This window comes from Colossoma macropomum, unplaced genomic scaffold, assembly GCF_904425465.1.
Source record: "Colossoma macropomum unplaced genomic scaffold, Colossoma_macropomum, whole genome shotgun sequence".
NCBI classification, from domain to species: Eukaryota; Metazoa; Chordata; class Actinopteri; order Characiformes; family Serrasalmidae; genus Colossoma; species Colossoma macropomum.
The window spans coordinates 16633327-16654596 of NW_023494802.1; the positions used below are offsets into that span (position 1 = coordinate 16633327).

The following is a 21270-nucleotide window of genomic DNA, read 5'->3' on the forward strand; positions in this document are numbered from 1 at the left end:
ACAATAATGTGGTGGGTCCACCAGACCACTGAGTAACAAACACATCAACACCACACGAGGGTTAAGTGCTGTTAAAGTGATGTAACACAGTGGTAAACATGCTTTTGTCCTAAATCTTTTAGAACGTATTGCTGGCATTATATTTGGAATGAGTAAATATTTAACAGGTTAAAACGTCTTGTTTTTGTACTGTTTTCAACTCAATACAGGTATTTTCTGTTTTTATCAGCACTTCACCTACTGTCCTAACCTTTTTGAAATTGGGTTTGGAATATGTTTGTATGTGTGGAACTGACGTACATTTGAATCAAGCAATTTCAGCCACAGGTTAATGATTTTTATTCGCTCATGTGAAAGTAAGGAAGGTTTTCATTGTAATAACTTTTGGAGGTGGACACACAAAGGAGCTTGAGGAACTTTTTTAGAGTGCTGCTGTGCCTCCATTTATCCTCTGATTAGGGTAAGGCCCTTTTCATCCTCCAGAATCTCCTCCACCCTCTGCCTCTGTATAACAACAGATAGAAGATAGTGGGGATGAGAAAAGCGCTGCTACTGAGAGCATCAAAAAAAAAAGCAAAAGAGTGAAGGGATAAATGCCTGTGGCATGTGACTTCTACTGATTTCTTATACACCCATCAGGCATAACATTCTGACCACCTCCTTGTTTCTACGCTCATTGTCCATTTTATCAGCTCCACTTACTATATAGGTGCACTTTGTAGTTCTACAGTTACAGACTGTAGTCCATCTGTTTCTCTGATACTTTGTTAGCCCCCTTTTACCCTGTTCTTCAGTGGTCAGGACCCCCATGGACCCTCACAGAGCAGGTACTATTTGGGTGGTGGATCATTCTCAAAAACTCTCTGGAGTTTTTAAACATCTCAGTGTCACTGCTGGACTGAGAATAGTCCACCAACCAAAAATATCCAGCCAACAGCGTCCCGTGGGCAGCGTCCTGTGACCACTGACGAAGGACTAGAGGATGACCAGCACAAACTGTGCAGCAGCAGATGAGCTATCATCTCTGACTTTACATCTACAGGGTGGACCAACGACGCGGGTGCGTCTACTAGAGTGGACAGTGAGTGGACACTGTGTTTAATGTTATGTCTGATAAGTGTATCTCCCAGAATAATGTAAAGTACTTTTAATAAAGTTGGCAAAAGGAGTTCTTTGGAGCGATGCCATAGAAGAACCACTTATGGTTCCATTAAATCAATGTTTCTTCAAAGAACTCTTTTGTAAACAACATGTTTCATATTATAAAGAATCTTTATAAAGTTTAAAGAACCTCTTCAACACAAAGGTTCTGTTCCGATTCAAGGTTTTCCTTGAACCATAAATCCAAGCCATGCATCAGTCAGTCAGCTTTTATCTTGTGCCAACTCCTCAACTGTTCTGTCCAGCATTGTGCTGAACTTACAGTGTAGAAGGGGCTCCAGAATAAAAAAAAAACCTAGATGCCTATTGATCGGTGGATCGAGCGCTGGTCATAGTTCAGTGCCTGAAGTGTTTACTTCTCGTGGCCTCACCACGCTAACGGGCCTTTTTTCTGGATGCGCTTCTGACAAGGAGGTGATAATGTGTGTTTTGCAAACCACTTGCAGCCCCTTCGAGAAATCTCCCTGTTTTGTGAGAGGATCTCTAGAACTTCCCATGCAGCCTCTAATGTTGTCCACAATGCTGAAAAAATTACAGACAAAAATGGCCCATAACTCATCTGGATGAGTTTCTGATGGCTCTTGTGCACTCTTAAAAATGATAGTTCTTTTAAGGGTTCTTTTTCTTCTATATAGAACCGTGAACACGAAAGGGTTAAAGGGTTCTTTGCATCGTTAAAGAGTTCTTCAGACTAAAGGAGAATGTGCTGTAGATGGTTCTATATAGAGCATTGTTGAAAAGGGTTTATGTGGCACCAAAAAGCATTCTTCTATTGTTATGATGTCAAACCTGTAACAATAGAAGAACCATTTTTGGTGCTGTACAAGTTAGAAATAAAGGTTCTGTGCAGGTACATGTGTCGTTTATCAAGGTACAAACAATATAAATGTTCCCTCAAAGGTACAACAGTGGTTTTAGGGCCCAACTGTGCACCTAAAATAAGTTTTCCCAGGTGAAAAGAATGTATTTGTACTTTTTCATAACCTATGTTTTAAACCCCATTTCCAAAAAATTTGGGATGCTGTGCAGAATGTAAGTAAAAATAGGATGCAATGATATACGAATCATGTAAACCATATTTTTAAAGGAAAATACTACAAAGACAACATATCAAATGTTGAAACTGGGAAATTTTATTATTTTTTGAAAAATATACGCCCATTTTGAATTTGATGCTGGCAACACGTTCCAAAAAAGTTGGGACGGGGGCCTGTTTACCACTGTGTTTCATCACCTCCTCTTTTAACAGCACTCTGTAAGCACTGGGGAATTGGGGAGACACTGCTATAGTTTTGAAAGTGAAATGTTTTCCCATTCTTGTTTGATACAGGATTTCAGCTGCTCAACAGTTCGGGGTCTCCTTCGTCATATTTTTCACTCATAATGTGCCAAACGTTTTCAGTGGGTGACAGATCTGGACTGCAGGCAGGCCAGTTTATATTTACGGCATTTGGCAGACACTCTTATCCAGAGTGACTTACAATTTGATCATTTTACACAGGTAGGTGAAGGTAGTGTTAGGAGTCTTGCCCCTGGACTCTTACTGGTATAGTGTAGGGTGCTTGCCAGGCGGTTATTGAACCTCAGTCTACAGCATAGAAGGCAGAGGTGTTACTCACTACACTATACAGTTTAGCACCTGGACTCTTTTAATACGGAGCAATGCTGTTGTAATACATGCAGAATGTGGTTTAACATTGCCTTGCTGAAATAATCAAGGCCTTCCCTGAAAAAGACGTCGTCTGGATGCAGCACGTTTACAAAACATGTATATATCGTTCAGCATTAATGGTGTCTTCACAGATGTGCACGTCACCCATGCCATGTGCACTAATGCCCCACTATACTACATCATGAATACGGCTTTTTAATTGTGCACTGATAACAAGCTGAGTGGTCTTTAGCCCAGAGAACACAGTGTCCATGATTTCCAAAAAGAATTTCAAATTTTGATTCGTCGACCCACAGGACCCTTAGCTCGGGCCCAGAGAAGGTGGCAGCATTTCTGGATCCTGTTTATATACGGTTTCTTGTTTGCGTTTTAGAGCTTTAACTTGCATTTGCATACATCTGAATCTTTTAATGTTATTATGTACCGTAGACGATGAAAAGCAATAGTTCTTTGCTATTTTACATTGAGAAACGTTATTCTTGAATTGTTGCCGTATTACCCAAACAGTCTTTCACAGAGTGGTGAAGGACTGTGTGGTGACCCTATCTTTACTTCTGAAAGACTCAGCCTCCCTGAGATGCTCTTTTTATATCCAATCATGTTACTGACCTGTTGCCAATTAACCACCAGGTGCTTTTTTTTTTTTAGCATTACACAACTTTACCAGCCTTTTGTTGCCCCCGTCCCAACTTTTTGGAACGTGTTGTTGGCATCAAATTCAAAATGGGCATATATTTTTCAAAAAACAATAACATTTGTTAGTTTTAACATTTGATATGTTGTCTTTGTACTATTTTCAATTAAATATATGGTTTAAATGATTTGCACATCATTGCGTTTTATTTTTATTTACATTTTGCACAGCTTTTTTTGGAAATGGGGTTGTATATAAAACTATAATAATAATAATAATAATATAATTATAATAATAATAATAATACCATAGTATTACTATTATCATTATTATTATTATTATTATAGTTTTATATACATGTTAGCACACAGAAAGCTGACATTTTACTATGGCCAAAGTGGATGTTTGTGTCCCGACTACTCTGCAGGCAGATTTGAATGAGTTAAAGAAGAAAGTCTCTGAATGTATTGCTGGTGGCGTAAGGAAAGATATGCTTAATACCAGTGAACTAAAAGACAATACATAGTATCTCAGACACGGTGACTTTGTGGGATTAGTTAAAAATGTGGAACTATTCATTTCTATTGGTCCGTTCAACATGATATGTTTTACATTTACATTTACATCATTTAGCAGACGCTCTTATCCAGAGCGACTTACAAAAAGTGCTTTGTCTATCCAGAGAAAGAATCTTCGCTAGCTACCAATAGGTTAGAGAGAAAGCCAGTCCTGAGCTCAGATACTGCTAGAATCAGAAGGTCATTGACACCTAATGAAAAAGGGACAGAGTTAAACACAGAACAGTGCAATACAATACAATACATAAGTGCTGTACAATACATTACAATCAATACTTAATTTAGTGCTCATTTAAGTGCTGAATAAACAGGTGTGTCTTCAGTCTGCGTTTGAAGACAGCGAGAGACTCTGCTGTACGGACAGCCAGTGGGAGTTCGTTCCACCACCTGGGTGCCAGCACAGAGAACAGTCTAGATGCTTGCCTTCCACGCGCCTTGAAGGATGGCGGGTCAAGCCGAGCTGTACTCGAAGCGCGAAGGGCTCGTGGTACAGTTCGAGATATGACCATTGCCATCAAGTAGGGAGGGGCTGGTCCATTTTTGGCTTTGTAGGCAAGCATAAGGGTTTTAAATCTGATGCGTGCAGCTACAGGAAGCCAGTGAAGGGAGCGCAGCAGTGGGGTGACGTGGCTGAACTTTGGGAGATTGAAGATGAGTCTTGCTGCTGCATTCTGGATGAGTTGCAGAGGCCTGATGGCCGCATAGGAAGACCAGCCAAGAGGGAGTTGCAGTAGTCAAGCCTTGAGATGACAAGAGACTGCACTAGCACCTGGGTGGCCTCTCTCGAGAGAGAAAGGGTCGGATCTTCCGGATGTTGAACAGGTTATGTTCACACAATGTAAAGCGTAGCTGCTGTTTTCAAATAAATAATTAAGTTACAAGGATATTTGATGTAACACTGACAATACACAGGACCAAGGCTATGGTTCTCTATGGTCCCTGTGACTGATCATTCTCTATCTGCTCTTCCAGCATCGTGAAAGGAACATTTACACAAAGTACCAACAACACATCTAGTGCGTAGGTCATAATGATATTCCCCACGGATGTGTCATGCTGAGGATATCCTCATCATTACTGCGGCCCAAGGTCTCTCACAGACTGAGAATAAAGGAAAGCGGCCAAGATTATTCAGGGCCTTGCTCGCCTTCAGATCCTTCCCTCCAGGCCCACGATAGAGTCCCCTTGCCAAATGGAACAAAATAAATTTCCGTTAGCAGATAATAAACAGTCTAAGATCTACTGAAATGTTTTTTAATATTCTGGGATCATCCTTTGGCAGCTTTACCTCTTAACTGGAGCTATATTTCAGCCTTAGTTGGGTTTAATGTGGCTGTTAAGGCTTTAAAATGGATCTAACAAGATCCTGGTTGGGAGAATAACAAAATCACTGCTCGGTTCTCACAGTCTGTCTTGATTTATGCAAACTCATCCACACAACTTATTACACGATATATGAACCCACATGTAAAAGCAGGAATGGTCCATTGTATCACAGTCATCCAATAGCCAGTAGAGGTGCGCTGTGTGAGTGATGCCAGTGGAAAAGGAGAGCAAATTTGTTCCTAAAGTCAGGCATACACTGTGATTTTAGAAATCTTGTTCTTTGGTGACAGCTCACACTGTACGTTTGAATCGCCCCTCGTGTACAAACAAAGTCCACAGTTTATATACTTACACTGTACGAAAACACTCGGCCCGACTGACATGACGCACCGATGTCCTCATCAAAACACTGTCTGAATCTCAGACGGATCCCTGCTCCCTACATAGTGCACCACATATTAAAATTAAAAAAAGTGCATCACATGTCTAATAAATAGCCTTCTGAGATTCAGCCATGTGTGCACAGATCCATACTGGACAAACAGTGCACTGTTTTGGTGTAGAGGCCAGATTCAGCCACTGACAAACCACTACAACAGCTCTGCTAACTTGTGCCACACTGTGCACTGAAGCTGAAGGACAGGTGCTGTACAGACAGGCAGCTCTACAAAGACAACAAAACACTGTATTTATTTATACCTCGCAATTCAACTCAGTCAAGCAGAGCAAAGTTGTCACATACAAATGCTGGTGCCGCAAATGTGGACCTTTTTGCCTCAGTGCAGGAGCGGTGGCTGTGATTGAGTGTGGTTTTGGGTGCGACTTAGCCAAATTTGCTTAGACCAAATTTTCTGACATGTCAGAAATCCATTTGATCATTGGAGCTCGTTTGGGCAGTTAATCGGGCATCGTTTGCCCTCTCACATTGCATGGCAAACGACAGCCGATGAAGCTGAAAATTGGCCCGATCAGGAAATTCGTCAGCTCTGACCAAATCAGGCTTAAAAACGGGCTAAAATCGCACAGTGTACGCCTGACTTAAAGCTAAACTATATGACCTGCATAAGAAATATGAAAAAGCTAATGGGGGATAACATATTTTGGGCTTTTTAAACACATAAACCTCATGAAAGAGAAATGAAAGGTCACTTTCATTTCTCAGTCTCATTTAATTATTACTTTCATAGCAATATTTAAGTGAAAGTGACTGAATATCCTACATTTTTAATGTACTTTATTTTTTCCAAGAGGTTTAGTTATGATAAATTTGTGGGGTTTTTTTTGTACTAAAACGAGTCATAGTTAATGTTTACACTACTTTTTCCAGCCACACTTTATCCCTAAATTAATGTTTTTGTTTTTGTTACTGTGCCTTGATATATTGATATACTGATTGATATATGTAAATAACCTCTGTTCTGACTGGCTGCCCTGCTTTGTGCCTCATTTAAAAAGCAATCCAGGCTGCGACACTCCTTATAACTTCAGTGTGAACTGACAGGGCTAAACTGCTGTAGGCAGAATAGATGGATATATATAAATGTGCTGGTTTTCATAACATCACAGAAACAGTGACTTCAAAATGGGCTGTTTTTGCAGCTTTATTTCCATATATGGACTATATGGACTGAGAAGTGAGCGGTATGTTTTAAAATTTTAGCAAAGTTTATATACTACATCAAACTCTTTTTTTTTACTCTGAGGGAATTTCAGTTTTTCATAATATGGGCCCTCTAAGTCTTATTACTAACTCACCACAGCTATCACTGGTGACAATAAAAGCATGGTGGAATTCGACATGAATCATTTCTCATTCATAGCTCACTTTAAGAAGCTGAGAAATTCTGCTAAAAAAGTGTGGATTCAATTGATACCGCATACGTCTGTAAGTATAGAAGAGGAGATATTTTAATGTGATATGAACTTGATGAAATGTAGTTTTGTACACCACAAAAAATCTGGGGTTTCAACTTAAAAAAGTCAGGGTCCAGGCTGACCTTTGAGTTAATAATTAGTTGACAGGGCATAAAACACAGATTTATGTTCTGTTAACTTACTATTTGAAATGCAATTCACTCAAAATTTGAAGGCAGCCCGAACACTAAGTTAAAACAAAAGTTTTTAAGTTAAAACAACTTTTTTTGCAGTGTAGAGATGTTTCGCAGAACATTTAGTGACACGAAAACAAACAGAAAAAAGTTAGAAGTGCACATTCAAAGCTGTCCATACAGAATATAGTTTGAATGTAAACGTAGTGAACTGTGTAATTCACTATACAAAGAAACTCTCAGCTTCAAACAGATTTTCTGAGGCCAAGATTTGAATTTTTTATGTTTTATGTTTTAATATGTCTGTGTCATGCGCCAGACCCTCGGGCCCCGATGGCGGCCACGAGAGCCGGCAGGAAGGCAGGGCCTGCACTACGAGCGAGGACAAACCCACATGAGGACGGTGGGGAGAAGGAACGAGAGCTCATTGCTCCGCCTCCTCGTCACCGACCCCGCCTCCCTTCCAGCTCTCGCGGCCATCATCGGGGCCCGGGGGACTGGTGCATGCCACAGTCTGTAATGTTTGTAATTCTGTAAAAGTCTGCAAAAAGCTGCACTATGTAAGATTTGGGGATTTGGAGACCTCTCTGGTGAAAATGTGTAATTGCATGCAATGTATGGAAGAACACATTGAGACCTAAACATTGAACCAGACTTTCTTTCTGACTCTGTGTATAAGATGTTAATATATAAAGACGTATAAAATGGTCTGAAAAACTTACACAAATCTTACATAGTGCAGCGTCTTATTAAACATCATAACCTGTGAAGCCCACTAGAATGAACAGAGTCTACCTGTAGCTGGTCCAGGTTGTCTGTACTGTTCATCTTCCTCTCCTGTGCCAACAGTAGCAGCTCTAGGCGCACAGCGCTCTGTGCACTGGACTGACATGAAATCATTAAGTTAATTTCCTGTGCCTGGAGAGACACAGAAAAAAACGAGTTGGGGTTTTAAGGCAAGTGGTAATTACTCGCTGTGGTATCTCTCCCGACACAGAAGTGCTAAGGAAGGGATAACATCTTTTCAACACATTTTACAGCCCACAAAAAGCTACGTGATCTATAAAGCTATTTTTGAACGGCATATTTAAGTATAAAATACTCTGCCCTCAAGTTCTGGTACTGCAGCCTCATGTGTCGAATCCTATTCCTCGCCTCATCGGCTTTTAATTGCCCAATGAGCACATCCTGATGCAATTTTGAATCCGAGACGTGCTGAGGATTTTTCTCGCTTGCCGTCCTCTCTTGAGCCAGTCGAGCACGAACCCGCTGCTTCGAAGCCGCCATCCACCCTTTCGCCTCCTTGGAGGGCTCGGCGTAGGCCAGGTGTCGAGCTCTCTGCTGAGGGCACATCCTTTTTAAATCTGCACCTGTGGCACTCCTCCACTTCCGCTCAGTTTGCCCCGTTTGCTCTGTCATCTTTTACTGCCAAGTCATTCTGCTGGGGATCCTGTGCTTCTGCTCTTTGCAGGTCCTAGAACAAGTAAGTGTGATACAATGTTAGAGGAACTAGCTGAATTCTCACTAGCTGTTTATTTGTCTTGCCACATTAACCTAAAATTTCCAGTGAACTCAGAAAAAAAGAAAATATATGTATATATATTTCTTCACATCCAAAATATATGTGCAATATACAGCAATACACCGATCAGGCATAACATTATGACCACCTCCTTGTTTCTATGCTCACTGTCCATTTTATCAGCTCCACTTACTATATAGGTGCACTTTGTAGTTCTACAGTTACAGACTGTAGTCCATCTGTTTCTCTGATACTTTGTTAGCCCCCTTTTACTCTGTTCTTCAGTGGTCAGGACCCCCATGGACCCTCACAGAGCAGGTACTATTTGGGTGGTGGATCATTCTCAGCACTGCAGTAACACTGACGTGGTGGTGGTGTGTTAGTGTGTGTTGTGCTGGTACGAGTGGATCAGACACAGCAGTGCTGCTGGAGTTTTTAAACACTGCATCCACTCACCGTCCACTCTGTTAGACACTCCTACCTTGTCAGTCCACCTTGTAGATGGAAAGTCAGAGATGATAGCTCATCTGCTGCTGCACAGTTTGTGTTGGTCATCCTCTAGTCCTTCATCAGTGGTCACAGGACGCTGCCCACAGGACGCTGTTGGCTGGATAGGTTTGGTTGGTGGACTATTCTCAGTCCAGCAGTGACACTGAGGTGTTTAAAAACTCCAGCAGCACTACTGTGTCTGATCCACTCAGACCAGCACAACACACACCAACACACCACCACCATGTCAGTGTTACTGCAGTGCTGAGAATGATCCACCACCCAAATAGTACCTGCTCTGTGAGGGTCCATGGGGGTCCTGACCACTGAAGAACAGGGTAAAAGGGGGCTAACAAAGTATGCAGAGAAACAGATGGACTACAGTCTGTAACTGTAGAACTACAAAGTGCACCTATATAGTAAGTGGAGCTGATAAAATGGACAATGAGCGTAGAAACAAGGAGGTGGTCATAATGTTATGCCTGATCGGTGTATCTTACCTGTTTATTTCAATGCTGGTAGCATTTTCCGACTATCACAATATCCTCTCTACAGTTTTATGTACGGAGCTACCTGTAAATATCCACTATGGTAGGTTTTCTCCAGCATAACTTAACTCGTCAGAGCACCGGACAACTTGGCTCGCACACCAAACTGGAATATTCGTGTTTGAGCCCAATGTTTGCGGAAACGACATCGAGGCTAACTAACTAGCTACCTTGGCTAAAAACATCCACAGACTGGGCTAAAAGCGCTCACCTTTCACCTTTCGGGTTTTAACTGGGTCGTGCTCGGAGGGACTGTGTTCAGAAGCTGTAACTCCAGCGCCGCTTCTGTCCTTTGCTTTCTGAAAGTGCTGAAGGTGGAGGGGAGTCTGGCGCGGCTCTTCTCCACAGCAGCGTTGTTTACTAGCGTTGCCATGGTAACGAGAGTGCCGCGCTGTATGTTTAGCTGTGCGGTTTTTTTTTATTTTTTTTATTTGAAGAATATACGAAATATACAACCAACGTCAGACCAACACATCATCAGACACCATATAAGAATATGTGAACAGTACAGGAGGATGCGTACATACACATAAACGCCCACTCCCATTTCTTCTTTTTACCCCTTCCCCCTTTTTTCGAGTGTCACCCTAAGCCCTTGGAACTGAGTTACAAGGGGTAGTGGTTGTGATCTTGCCCTACGAAATGGGACAAACCCTCAAATAATAATAAAAAAATAACATTACTTCATTAACAGTCTACTAGCGCTGCTCTGTAGGCGACCCGGCCCGTCTTCAGTGACAGCAGAGGAGGGTAAAGTTCAGCTCCTCACTGCTGGGCTTTAGTTACATTTAGGGCATCATATGCCTTCAAAGAGGGGGGCAATTATTTATTATCACCCACCCCTAATTCTTTGGTGAAGTCAGGTATTCACCAGCTTCTTGTTCGAATTTTCCCGTTCCACCTTAAATGGTGCAGCAGTTACATTCTGGCGCTTCAGGCTTCAGAACTGCTGGACTATTTAAGGTGGAACGGGAAAGTTGGCTAGCTAGCTACCAAGACATTAGCATGCTATTAGCGACTTTATGCTTGTTATGAAGAAAACGAGCATAATACATTGAAACAACATTAAACTAAGATAATACAGTGGTTATCGTAATTTTTAACTGAGAAAATTCTCACATTTGTGGGTTTCTTTGGGCTCTTGTTCAGCCATCTTGCCGGTTTTTCTGTTTTTTTTCATAACTCTCTGTTTGGAGTCTCTGAAAAACCTCTGTTTGGAGAGCCACATAGCCCTAACACTTCGCCCTACCCCTCTATCTAAAATTGGGACACCCTACTCCTAGACCTGAACGCGCAAAACAGAGGGCTAAGGGCTAAGTTGTAGGGGCGACGGGTGAAATGGGATTGGGCCATACATATAGACACACTCGCTCACTCACTCTCTCTCTCTCTCACACACACACACACACACACAAGAGGAAAGCCAGTTAATCAAGTGTCTCTCCATAAAGCCGGTCACAGAAATTCAAAAATCTGTTACTTTTCTTAGTTTCTACAAGATGTAAGGACTGGAGCAGTAATTTAAATTCCACTAAAAAGAGGGACGGGGTTGGCTGAGAATCTGAAAACTTCTGTTTGTGAATAAAGAATTTAGCAAGTAGAATGAAAAAAATTAACAATGTACTCGAGAGGCTTGTTAGTAAAGTTATTGTAGTAACAAATAAAACCTTTGAGATTAAAGGGGTAAGTAATTTTGACAGGGTTAAAAATGTGAGCACATAAGTTGGACCAGAAGTCGTAAAACATACCTGACTCTGTTGTAAGGAAACCTCCTATATCCGAAACAGTGGGAGACAGGAACGTGTTAACTTACTAAAACAGTAACTTTTGCCTTTTAAATTTTCCCGTAGTTTAGTCGTCACTGATGACATCACTTGACTTTACCTATTGCTTATCAAGGCTGCGCATCTTTTGCGGTGAAGCAGCCATGCATGCTTATGTGGCAGATTTTGCCACTTCTCTTGAGTGGTATCCCCTAGGATTATGTAGACAATACACTCTAGTTATGTTTTTCACTTGCAGAACCTGAAAACTGAACTGTAAAGACAAAAGTGTCACAGCGTTTCTAGCTGTAATCAAGACATCATTGTTCTTCTGTCCACACATGGACTGCAAGTCTCATGCAGGTAAATTGCTGCATCAGTCTTACTGGCATTGAATGCGTTTACATGCACTTAATAATCTGATAACTGCATAAAAACAGATTTTGTCAGTAATCTAATCGACACGTTTACATGCTCTTGAGTAATCAGATAATGGGAAAACTCACTACGTGAGTCAGACCGTAACTGGATTTCAACTTTGCCACCAGCCAATAAACTCCACCGTCTGTTCTTGCACATGTGCAGACTGAGAAATCTGAAAGAAATCAGAGTTAGAGTTCACATGCACTGAGAAATCTGATTACTGAGCTAACATCCAGCTCTCTTCATCGGATTTCTCAATCGGATTTCTAGATCGGAGTATGGTGTTTACATGACCATTTGAGTAATCAAATAACTGCAGAAATCCGATCATGATTGGATTGAGTGCATGTAAACACACTCATTGACTGGCTTGTGCTCACGTTCAACCTCTTCCCGTTTAATTAATCACTTGGATCAATTGGAAACGGAGCTGCATGGAGTCCAGAATTTCTGAAAGACAGCCCTGTTTCCCAGCTCTACTGTAGTCTACTTGCACTGCAGTTTTGTGTTCTCTTTCTCCACTTAAGGTCCTGTTCAATAGCTTATGATGTGACTCAGATACATGGAATGCACAGGTGCTGTGGATTACATGACTGGAGCTTTGAAAAACAAGGCTATTGAAAGAACTCTATTGAAAGAGACAGCATCTTTGGTCAAATACATCATGAGGTGAAGAAATATCTCGTCTTTTACTTGATGCTGATTCTGGTGACTGTTCTGTCCTGGTCTTGCTGGACTTGAGTGCTGCATTCGACACTGTTCATCATGATGTACTCATTAAGCATTTGGAACACTGCCTTGGGGTCAAGAGTTTGGCTCTTAATTGGTTTATCTCTTATATTAAACATAGAACCTTTTCCGCTAGCATTGGGAAATACTCCTCTTCATCTGTGGCCATGACATCTGGGGTTCCGCAAGGGTCCATTTTAGGCCCTGTCCTTTTTTCGTTATACATGCTCCCCCTAGGCCAAATTATTCGCGAACATAACCTCATTTCACTGTTACGCAGATGATCTACAACTATACGTACCTTTGAACCTTGGAAATCATTAGTCCTTAGGAAGACTCAATGAATGTATCATGGATATTAAGAATTGGATGGCCCAGAGCTTTCTTTTGCTGGATGATAGCAAAACAGAGGTTATTTTGTTCAGTCCACCCACAGTAAACAAGAGCTTGAAAGAAAATCTGGGTTCTTTAACTCCTTTTATAAAAACACAAGTTGAAAACCTCGGGGTCATTTTTGATACCGAATTAAAATTTGATAAGCAAAATAACGCAGTGGTCAAGGTCAGTTGCTTCCAGCTTAGGACAGTCTCCAGGTTAAAATCCTTTCTTAATGCTTCAGATCTGGAAAAAGTCATTCATCCCTTTGTGACGTCTGGACTGGATCACTGTGATGCACTTCATTTTGGAAGCAACAAAGCATCTCTGGCTCGTTTACAACTACTTTAAAATGCTGCAGCCAGAATGTTCACTGGCCATAAGAGAGCACATTACTCCAGTTTTGGCCTCCTTACACTGGCTCCCAGTGCATTACAGAATCCAATATAAAATGGTATTAGTGGGTTTTAAAGCTTTAAATGGTCAGGCACCTGCATATGTTGTGGACATGCGACTTCAAGATCTTTAAGCTCTGCATCTCAATCACTTTTAACTGTCCGGCGGTCTCGTCTTAAACTAAAACACGATCGTGCTTTTGCAGTCGCCGCACCAAGACTTTGGAATGGCCTCCCAAGTGACATCAGACTCCATCTGTGACTGTTTTTCAAACCAAGCTTAAAACACACTTTTATCGATTAGCATTCAGCAGCCGTTGAACTGCAGACTGAGGTCTGTACACTGTGGTGTGAATGTATGGTTGTGGGGTTCGGAAGGTGGGAGTCTTTTTTGTGTTTTATTGTAAAGCACTTTGGTTTTAAATGCGCGATATAAATAAATAATACTTACTTAAAGATCCAATATTGATGCATAAACAAAAGGCTAACAATATATGAAATTGAGTTTTGCTGACACTGGTACATCAGTCTTACATTACTGATAACTTTTTCCAATTAAATTAGATTCAAAATGAATGAGCGCACACTTTACTGTTTTACGACTGCTGCACTCTCGCCTAAAGGGGGTTACAGTCTCGTCTCTCTAGTGTGAAGTTCAGCATTATTTCCACTATTCCGTCCCCATTATTCCAGAGTAATGAATTCTGCAGTGTTATGCAGACAGTGCAATCTTGAGCAAGACTGCTGGGCCATTTTGAAATCCTCATCCCCCGGTGTAATCCCGAGATAATATTCTGGTACATTAGGTCTATAGGCACAGGGCTTTAGATAAAGTGTCTTGGTCTGAGTGAAAAAATAATTATTTAATATATCATTGCTGTTGCAGTATCATTGGTACGACATTTGGTGTGTAGAGCAGGCCTACGGTGCAATCTCATATTCAGTCCACTGGGAAACAGCAGCTGAGGGTCAACACCTATGACTGTAAGGTTAGCATTGATTTCTGCATCTCACCTGCTTCAGAGTGGAGGACTCATCCTTTTAAAGCAGATAAAGTGCTTTGATTCCTATTGAACTGCCTTGAATACGTGTAAGTTTGATGGTGCCACCTGTTGGCTGTGCAGCGCAACTGTTTAACTGTTCAGCTGAATGTACTGATGACTTAATGGTGCAGAGAAATCTTCACTTTATTCACTAGAACTCATTGATCCAGTTTACTGAGCATAGATTAAGTCTAGCTTTGGACTAATACTGCTGCCATTGGTGACTCACCAATAAAAAGTCTATAGGGCTGCTCTTAATCTGCAACTGGGAAGGCGCACGGCAGCTGCTCAGAAAGATCTGAAGAGAGTGGGATTATAATGCATGTGATGTTTTGGTTCCACCATTGGATTTATTTGGCCTCATGTGGTTCCTTTTATTTGTGGTTTATTAGGTTGAGGTACTTGCAGTTGATCCCCTGATCAGTGTTAATGCAGTTTAAATCTTCTTTCCACACTCTTAAAAAAGATGGTTCTTCAAGCGTTCTTCAGTAAAAACAGTGGTTCTGTATAGCACCAAAAAGTCAAGATTGTAACAATAAAAGAACCATTTTGGTGCAAGATAGGACCCTTTTCATAAAGGTTCTACATACAACCATATCCATCAATCTGAAGAACCATTTTACGATGCAAAGAACTCTTTAATCATGCATATGGGTCTTTGTGTGTCCACGGTTCTATTTAGAACCACTGTCTTTACTAAACAAGCCTGTAGGGAACCAAAAAGGGTTCTTCTGTGGACTCCACAGAATTCTGGTGCCTTTATTTTGAAAGGGTTTATGTGATGCATGGCCACATTAACCATATAGGCTGTATGAGTTCGAGCGTATAGGGCCTTGCGAGTCTGGTTCTGGGTTAAGTTAATGCACCAATGGAGAGCTGATGAATGACAGCATGTGCACCTCATAAGCAACTGGTCTGAGTTTTTGGTCATTGGTGCTGCTGATTGTTGCCATGTGTACTTCTTTTCTTGCTTACTAAAATCTGGGTAATTGGGACCCAATCAGTCGGTAGTAAACTATGTCAATTTTATAGATTTTAAATACACCAATAGGGCCCACAACCACTTGCAGCTTTACGGCCCACTAGCCTTACATCAAAGGTTTTATTTGATCATTTATAAGTGGCAGAGCATGTTTATAGTAATCAGACAGATAAAAAATGATCCACTGGGAAAGAACACAAATGTAGGCTGACTAAGGGTTCGTTCACATGGGGTCCTACTCAGCCCAACATTAGCAATGTTAGCAAGTGCCTTAAATACCACAGCTAGCAAACAAAGTCACACAACCTTGTATTTCCAGATTGTAGTGGAAGTGGGAGACATGACAGTATACACCGATCAGGCATAACATTATGACCGCCTCCTTGTTTCTACGATCATTGTCCATTTTATCAGCTCCACTTACTATATAGGTGCACTTTGTAGTTCTACAGTTACAGACTGTAGTCCATCTGTTTCTCTGCATACTTTGTTAGCCCCCTTTTACCCTGTTCTTCAGTGGTCAGGACCTCCATGGACCCTCACAGAGCAGGTAGTATTTGGGTGGTGGATCAGTCTCTGCACAGTAACACTGATGTGGTGGTGGTGTGTTAGTGTGTGTTGTGCTGGTTTGAGTGGATCAGACACAGCAGTATTGCTGGAGTTTTTAAACACCTTAGTGTCACTGCTGCAGTGTCCTGTGGGCAGCGTCCTGTGACCACTGATGAAGGTCTAGAGGATGACCAACACAAACTGTGCAGCAGCAGATGAGCTATCGACTCTGACTTTACATCTACAAGGTGGACTGACAAGGTAGGAGTGTCTAACAGAGTGGACGGTGAGTGGACGCAGTGTTTAAAAACTCCAGCAGCACTGAGTCTTATGGCAGTGAGCAGTTTCATCTGTACTCATGGTGCTCTCTATGCATTGTGTTAGAAAAAACAGCTGTTCCCATGGTATCAGGTTCCTTTCATGTGTGGCTTTATTATCCCATCATCATCATCATCGTTAACCGCTTAGTCCAGGTAGGGTCGCGGTACCAGTTGGGAGAGCAGAGAATCCCAGACGACCCTGTCCCCGCAACTTCCTCCAGCTCATTCCCAGGGACCCCAAGCTGTTCCCAGGCCAACCTGGAGATATAATCCCTCCAGCGGGTCCTAGGACGACCCCGGGGTCTCGTCCCAGTAGGCCGTGTCTGGTACACCACCACCGGGAGGCGTCCAGGGGCATCTGGGTCAGATGCCCGAATCGCCTCAACTGGCTCCCCTCAATGCGGAGGAGTAGCGGCTCTACTCCGAGCTCCTCACCCTATCAAGTAGAGTGTAGCCGCCACCCTGCGAAGAAAGCTCATTTCTGCTGCTTGTATTCGCGATCTCATTCTTTTGGTCATTACCCACAGCTCATGACCGTAGGTGAGGGTCGGGATGTAGACTGACCGGTAAACAGAGAGCTTTGCCTTATGGCTCAGCTCCCTCTTCACCACTACAGTCCGGTACAGCGACCGCATTACTGCTGCCTCCTGTCCCAGCCTGTGGCCGATCTCACGACCCCTTTTCCCATCACTCGTGAACAAGACCCCGAGATACTTATTTTCTTTATTATCTACGTCCTCTAAATTAATTTTAATTGTGGATAGAGTCTTTTCATGTGAATGTTTGTACCTTAATTGAATCTTTTCTGTTTTATTTGTTGCTTATTAAAATATTTATTATTATTATTAGTTTCTTTAACCTTTAATTGAACAATACAGGCAAGTAATAGCACATTCTTATAAACACTAATGGCCTGGCAACACTTAAAAAAGCAACACAAGCACAACAAATACCAATAACACACATATAATAATAATAATAATAATAAAAATAAAAATAATAATAATAGTAATAATAATAATAATAATATAAAGCTTTCACAATCAGCTTGATAAACAAAAGTTACTACATTTTTTAATTGAGGCTGTTATTCCTGCATTTTTTAAGCAGACTCCAGTTTGCCCAGCTCTGTTACAGTATATAACCTAAGAGTTACAACAAGTTCAAATTTCATATTCAGTGTGTACTGCAAGCTCAGCCAATCAGAAGACGGTGACATCACAATGCACAGAAAAAGTCACACACCTAACCAGGGCAAAGTGCCATAGTGACATCAGTACAATGCCCCTTATGATGTCACAATGACCGAAGTCTGTAAAACCCCGAACTTGCACGTTCCATTCCATTTCAAGTTTGACGCTTGAGCTGTGCGCGTGGACTTCACGAGCTTCATTAGAATCAACTGATCGAGAACAATGACTGAACGGAGGAAGAAGGGGAAGAAGAAGAAGGGTCAAGCGGTGGTCAGCCTGCTGCGCATGGTTCTCCTCCTGGGCTGCTGCAGAGGTGGCGCTTCAGAACGTGAGGAGGACCGCGATAGAACCCTGCACGACCGGAACCGAACACGAACACTGAAAATCAAGAAGAAACCGAAGAACGCGTTCTTCAGTAGAGCCCTTGGACTGTTTCGCAAATCAGGAGCTGGAAAAAATGGACGGAATGAGGAAGGAAAGGATGTTACTGGCCGAAATAACGACACAGGTGGGCAAACTCAGGTGTGGGAAGAAAACGGACAGGACATTAGTGGTCAAAATAACGACACAGGTGGGCAAACTCAGATGTGGAAAGAGAACGGACAGGACATTAGTGGACAAAATGATGACACAGGTGTGCAAACCCAGGTGTGGAAAGAGAACGGACAGGACATTAGTGGTCAAAATAACGACACAGGTGGGCAAACTCAGATGTGGAAAGAGAACGGACAGGACATTAGTGGACAAAATGATGACACAGGTGTGCAAACCCAGGTGTGCAAAGAAAAAGGAAAGGACATTACTGGCCAAAATGATGACACAGGTGTGCAAACTCTAGTTACCGAACCCCGTTCCTCGCCACGTTGCCAGACGTCCACTAATGGCCACAAGAGGGCGTCCATAAGCTCTGTTGAAAACAGACCAGAAAAATGCAGGAAGGTAACTTTCGCAGCTGACCTGCAACCAATTCCTGGACCGTCCAAACACAAAAACCTTCACAGCAGGGCCAGTTTGTTGGAATCACCCGGAAGCTGTGTGGATAACCTGAACAGGACACTGATACCCCCCTGCAGCGGAGGAAGAGAACAGAGCTGGAATGAAGAAAAGAAACCAGCCGTCACACCTGACCTTTACAAACCGAGACCTGGACCGTCCCACACCAGCACCACCACGCTTACAATCAGGACAGAACCCTCTGGCAGCGGGAAGCTGACCAAAGAGCACGACGACGACGACGACGACCATCTCCCAACTCCATCAAATGCATATCTTCTGTTCTTCAGTCTTTTTGTGCTACTTTTTATCACAGGTCAGCTTTATGTGGTGTATTACCTCCTTTCCCACTTGAACCATTAATGAAGAACACACCTGTGCAGGAAAAGATCTCTACGATACAGGTATGTACAACTTAGCCATCGTAGAACGCGAGTAGAATCAAAACAGAGTCTTTTTTATAGCTTTACTGTAGTTTTAATATGTGTTGTTTCACTTGTAGAAGGAAAAGAAGAGCTGAGTGCTGAATCTGCTAAACGAACTGGAACCCACCTCAGAGATCTGCATACCAGCACCATCACGCTTCCTACAAAAGACAGACGCCTCTGGCAGCGAGAAGCCTGAGGACACCAGCGCTGGCAGGAGGAAGACCACCAACCGTCTCCCAGCTCCATCAAAAGGCCATCTCTTGTTCTTCAGTCTTTTTATTTTGCTCTTTCTCTCAGGTTGTTTCATCCTTTCTGACCTGAATCTTAAATAAAGAACACACCTGTGCAATGAAGGAATTGTGACTACTTTTGCTAACTAATCTCGCAAACTGCTTTCGAGAACTATGTGGTATGGAAGTATGCCATTTTGGACACAGCCGTACTGTCCACTCTTATATACAGTGTATGGTTTTAGGCCTCAGTAACGGACAGCCTCAGTGATTAACCCCTACATCACATCCAATTCAACAGCAGATAGAGAGGCTTCTCATTCCTCCAGTTTTTGCTGTGTAAAGTAAGTAACTGTTAAAAATATGAATGTATGAATGCTGATGTGTACATCGATTAGGATGGTCTTTATTTTGTACTCTCTGTAGTGTTTACGGTAGACCACTGTGGTTAATGTGAACACTGATGTGTGTGCTAGTTAAGCAATAGAACACGAGAGGGAGGGTGTTATTGCAAAATGATGTTGATGTTATATGCGATAACACACAACCTCGAGTGTTCTATTGCTTTTATACAACAGTTAAATAAATAAAGTAAGAAACTAATAAACTGGGCCGTGAATGCAGCGTTTAATATGTTTTAATGTTCGCAGTTCCTTCACCAAATTATAGTTCCTTAATAAGCAGATTGTTGCTACATCAGAGTAACGAACTCCACTCACTCACTGCACAGCCGGCAGTTCGTTCTCCAGCTCCTTACACTAAATTCCCAAACTGTCATCACCACTGAGCAGCTTTTTTGCTTTTTATTGCGGCAGTTTTATGGCTCAGTCTGATTTGATCAGACTCTGAAGATCAGACTACACGTTTGGCGAATGGTGTTGGGTTCATTTCTGGCTGATTCCAGGTTGTTTAGCTGTTCTTCTGTCACAGCTGCCGACTGAAAAGCTGCTCAGTGGTGATGACAGTTTGGGAATTTAGTGTCGTCTCATCTTCAGAGTCTGACCAAATCGGCTGTCGGTCAAATGTGATCTTAAAAGTATCCGTTTTCGGTTTGTGGCAGTGAGAAGTAAAAATGTTCAAATGGCTTGAGCGTCTCCTACAGCTGTCAAAGTAGTTGCTAAGCAACGGGCGTCTTAGCAGAGTGATACAGTGTTTGTGAAAAACCTGTGATGTTATGGCGAAATATCAGCACGGTTAGAACGTTTCTCAACCAATCAGCTTGCTTGGCCGGAACTAACTGTTGTATAACTCACTACAGCACACCGGATACAGCACAATGCCTACAGGGAGAGCCGATAAATACGGAGCCCGTCTAGTGAGAATGAATGGCCATGACTTACACCTTTTCCAGGTCTGCACCTTTTTATGAAACATGCTTAAACAACCTGTATATTGAAACATGTGTGGTATACCTTCTTTGAGAAAGCTGACGCAAGACAGTCGTTCTCTGCATCGGTTAGCAAAGGAACACGAGTCCTACGTTGCTGTCAACCACAAGACGTATCAATTGCAAGGCTCAAACATCAGTGGTGTCTTCTGATGAGCTTTCCTGTGAAGTTCATTGCAGTTCTTATACATTTGTGCAAATCACCATTTGATGTTGGAAAGTGCAAAGGGGAACACATGTTAAGATCTTTTAAAGCACAATTTTTATGCACTTATTGTTAATGTTCACATAGTGTGCTTGTAAATTGAACCAAAAAGACGTCTTTGTCACAAACACTCTAACAGCGAAGGTAAATATGTAGTCAAACATTTAATCTACTGGAATTTCGGGGTGTTCCGGCTACCTGGGTCAGAAATTATGGCACTAAGAACTAAGTTGATCTGTTTAAATGCATTGGACCATGCTATGATGTCCCTTAGTTT

The 21270-nt window shown here is 42.1% G+C and overlaps 1 protein-coding gene across 1 annotated transcript; it reads right to left on the minus strand.

The window, feature by feature from the left end:
- Positions 1–371: 371 nt before the first annotated feature.
- Positions 372–10332, minus strand: LOC118822765 (protein LKAAEAR1-like). Its single transcript, XM_036592034.1, has 4 exons — positions 10190–10332; positions 8527–8893; positions 8215–8337; positions 372–504 (listed from the first exon to the last, which is right to left on the minus strand). Exons 2-4 carry the CDS (start codon positions 8836–8838, stop codon positions 445–447), a joined length of 495 nt encoding a protein of 164 aa, XP_036447927.1. The 5' UTR covers positions 8839–8893; positions 10190–10332; the 3' UTR covers positions 372–444.
- Positions 10333–21270: the final 10938 nt, after the last annotated feature.

Coding starts and splice junctions, on each gene's coding strand:
- LOC118822765 (XM_036592034.1), bottom strand. CDS start 8,838: ATGACAGAGCAAACGGGGCAAACTGAGCGGAAGTGGAGGAGTGCCACA. Junction 8,338..8,526: donor TGCAGTACCAGAACTTGAGG/GCAGAGTATTTT, acceptor GTGTCTCTCCAG/GCACAGGAAATTAACTTAAT. Junction 505..8,214: donor ACAACCTGGACCAGCTACAG/GTAGACTCTGTT, acceptor GTTGTTATACAG/AGGCAGAGGGTGGAGGAGAT.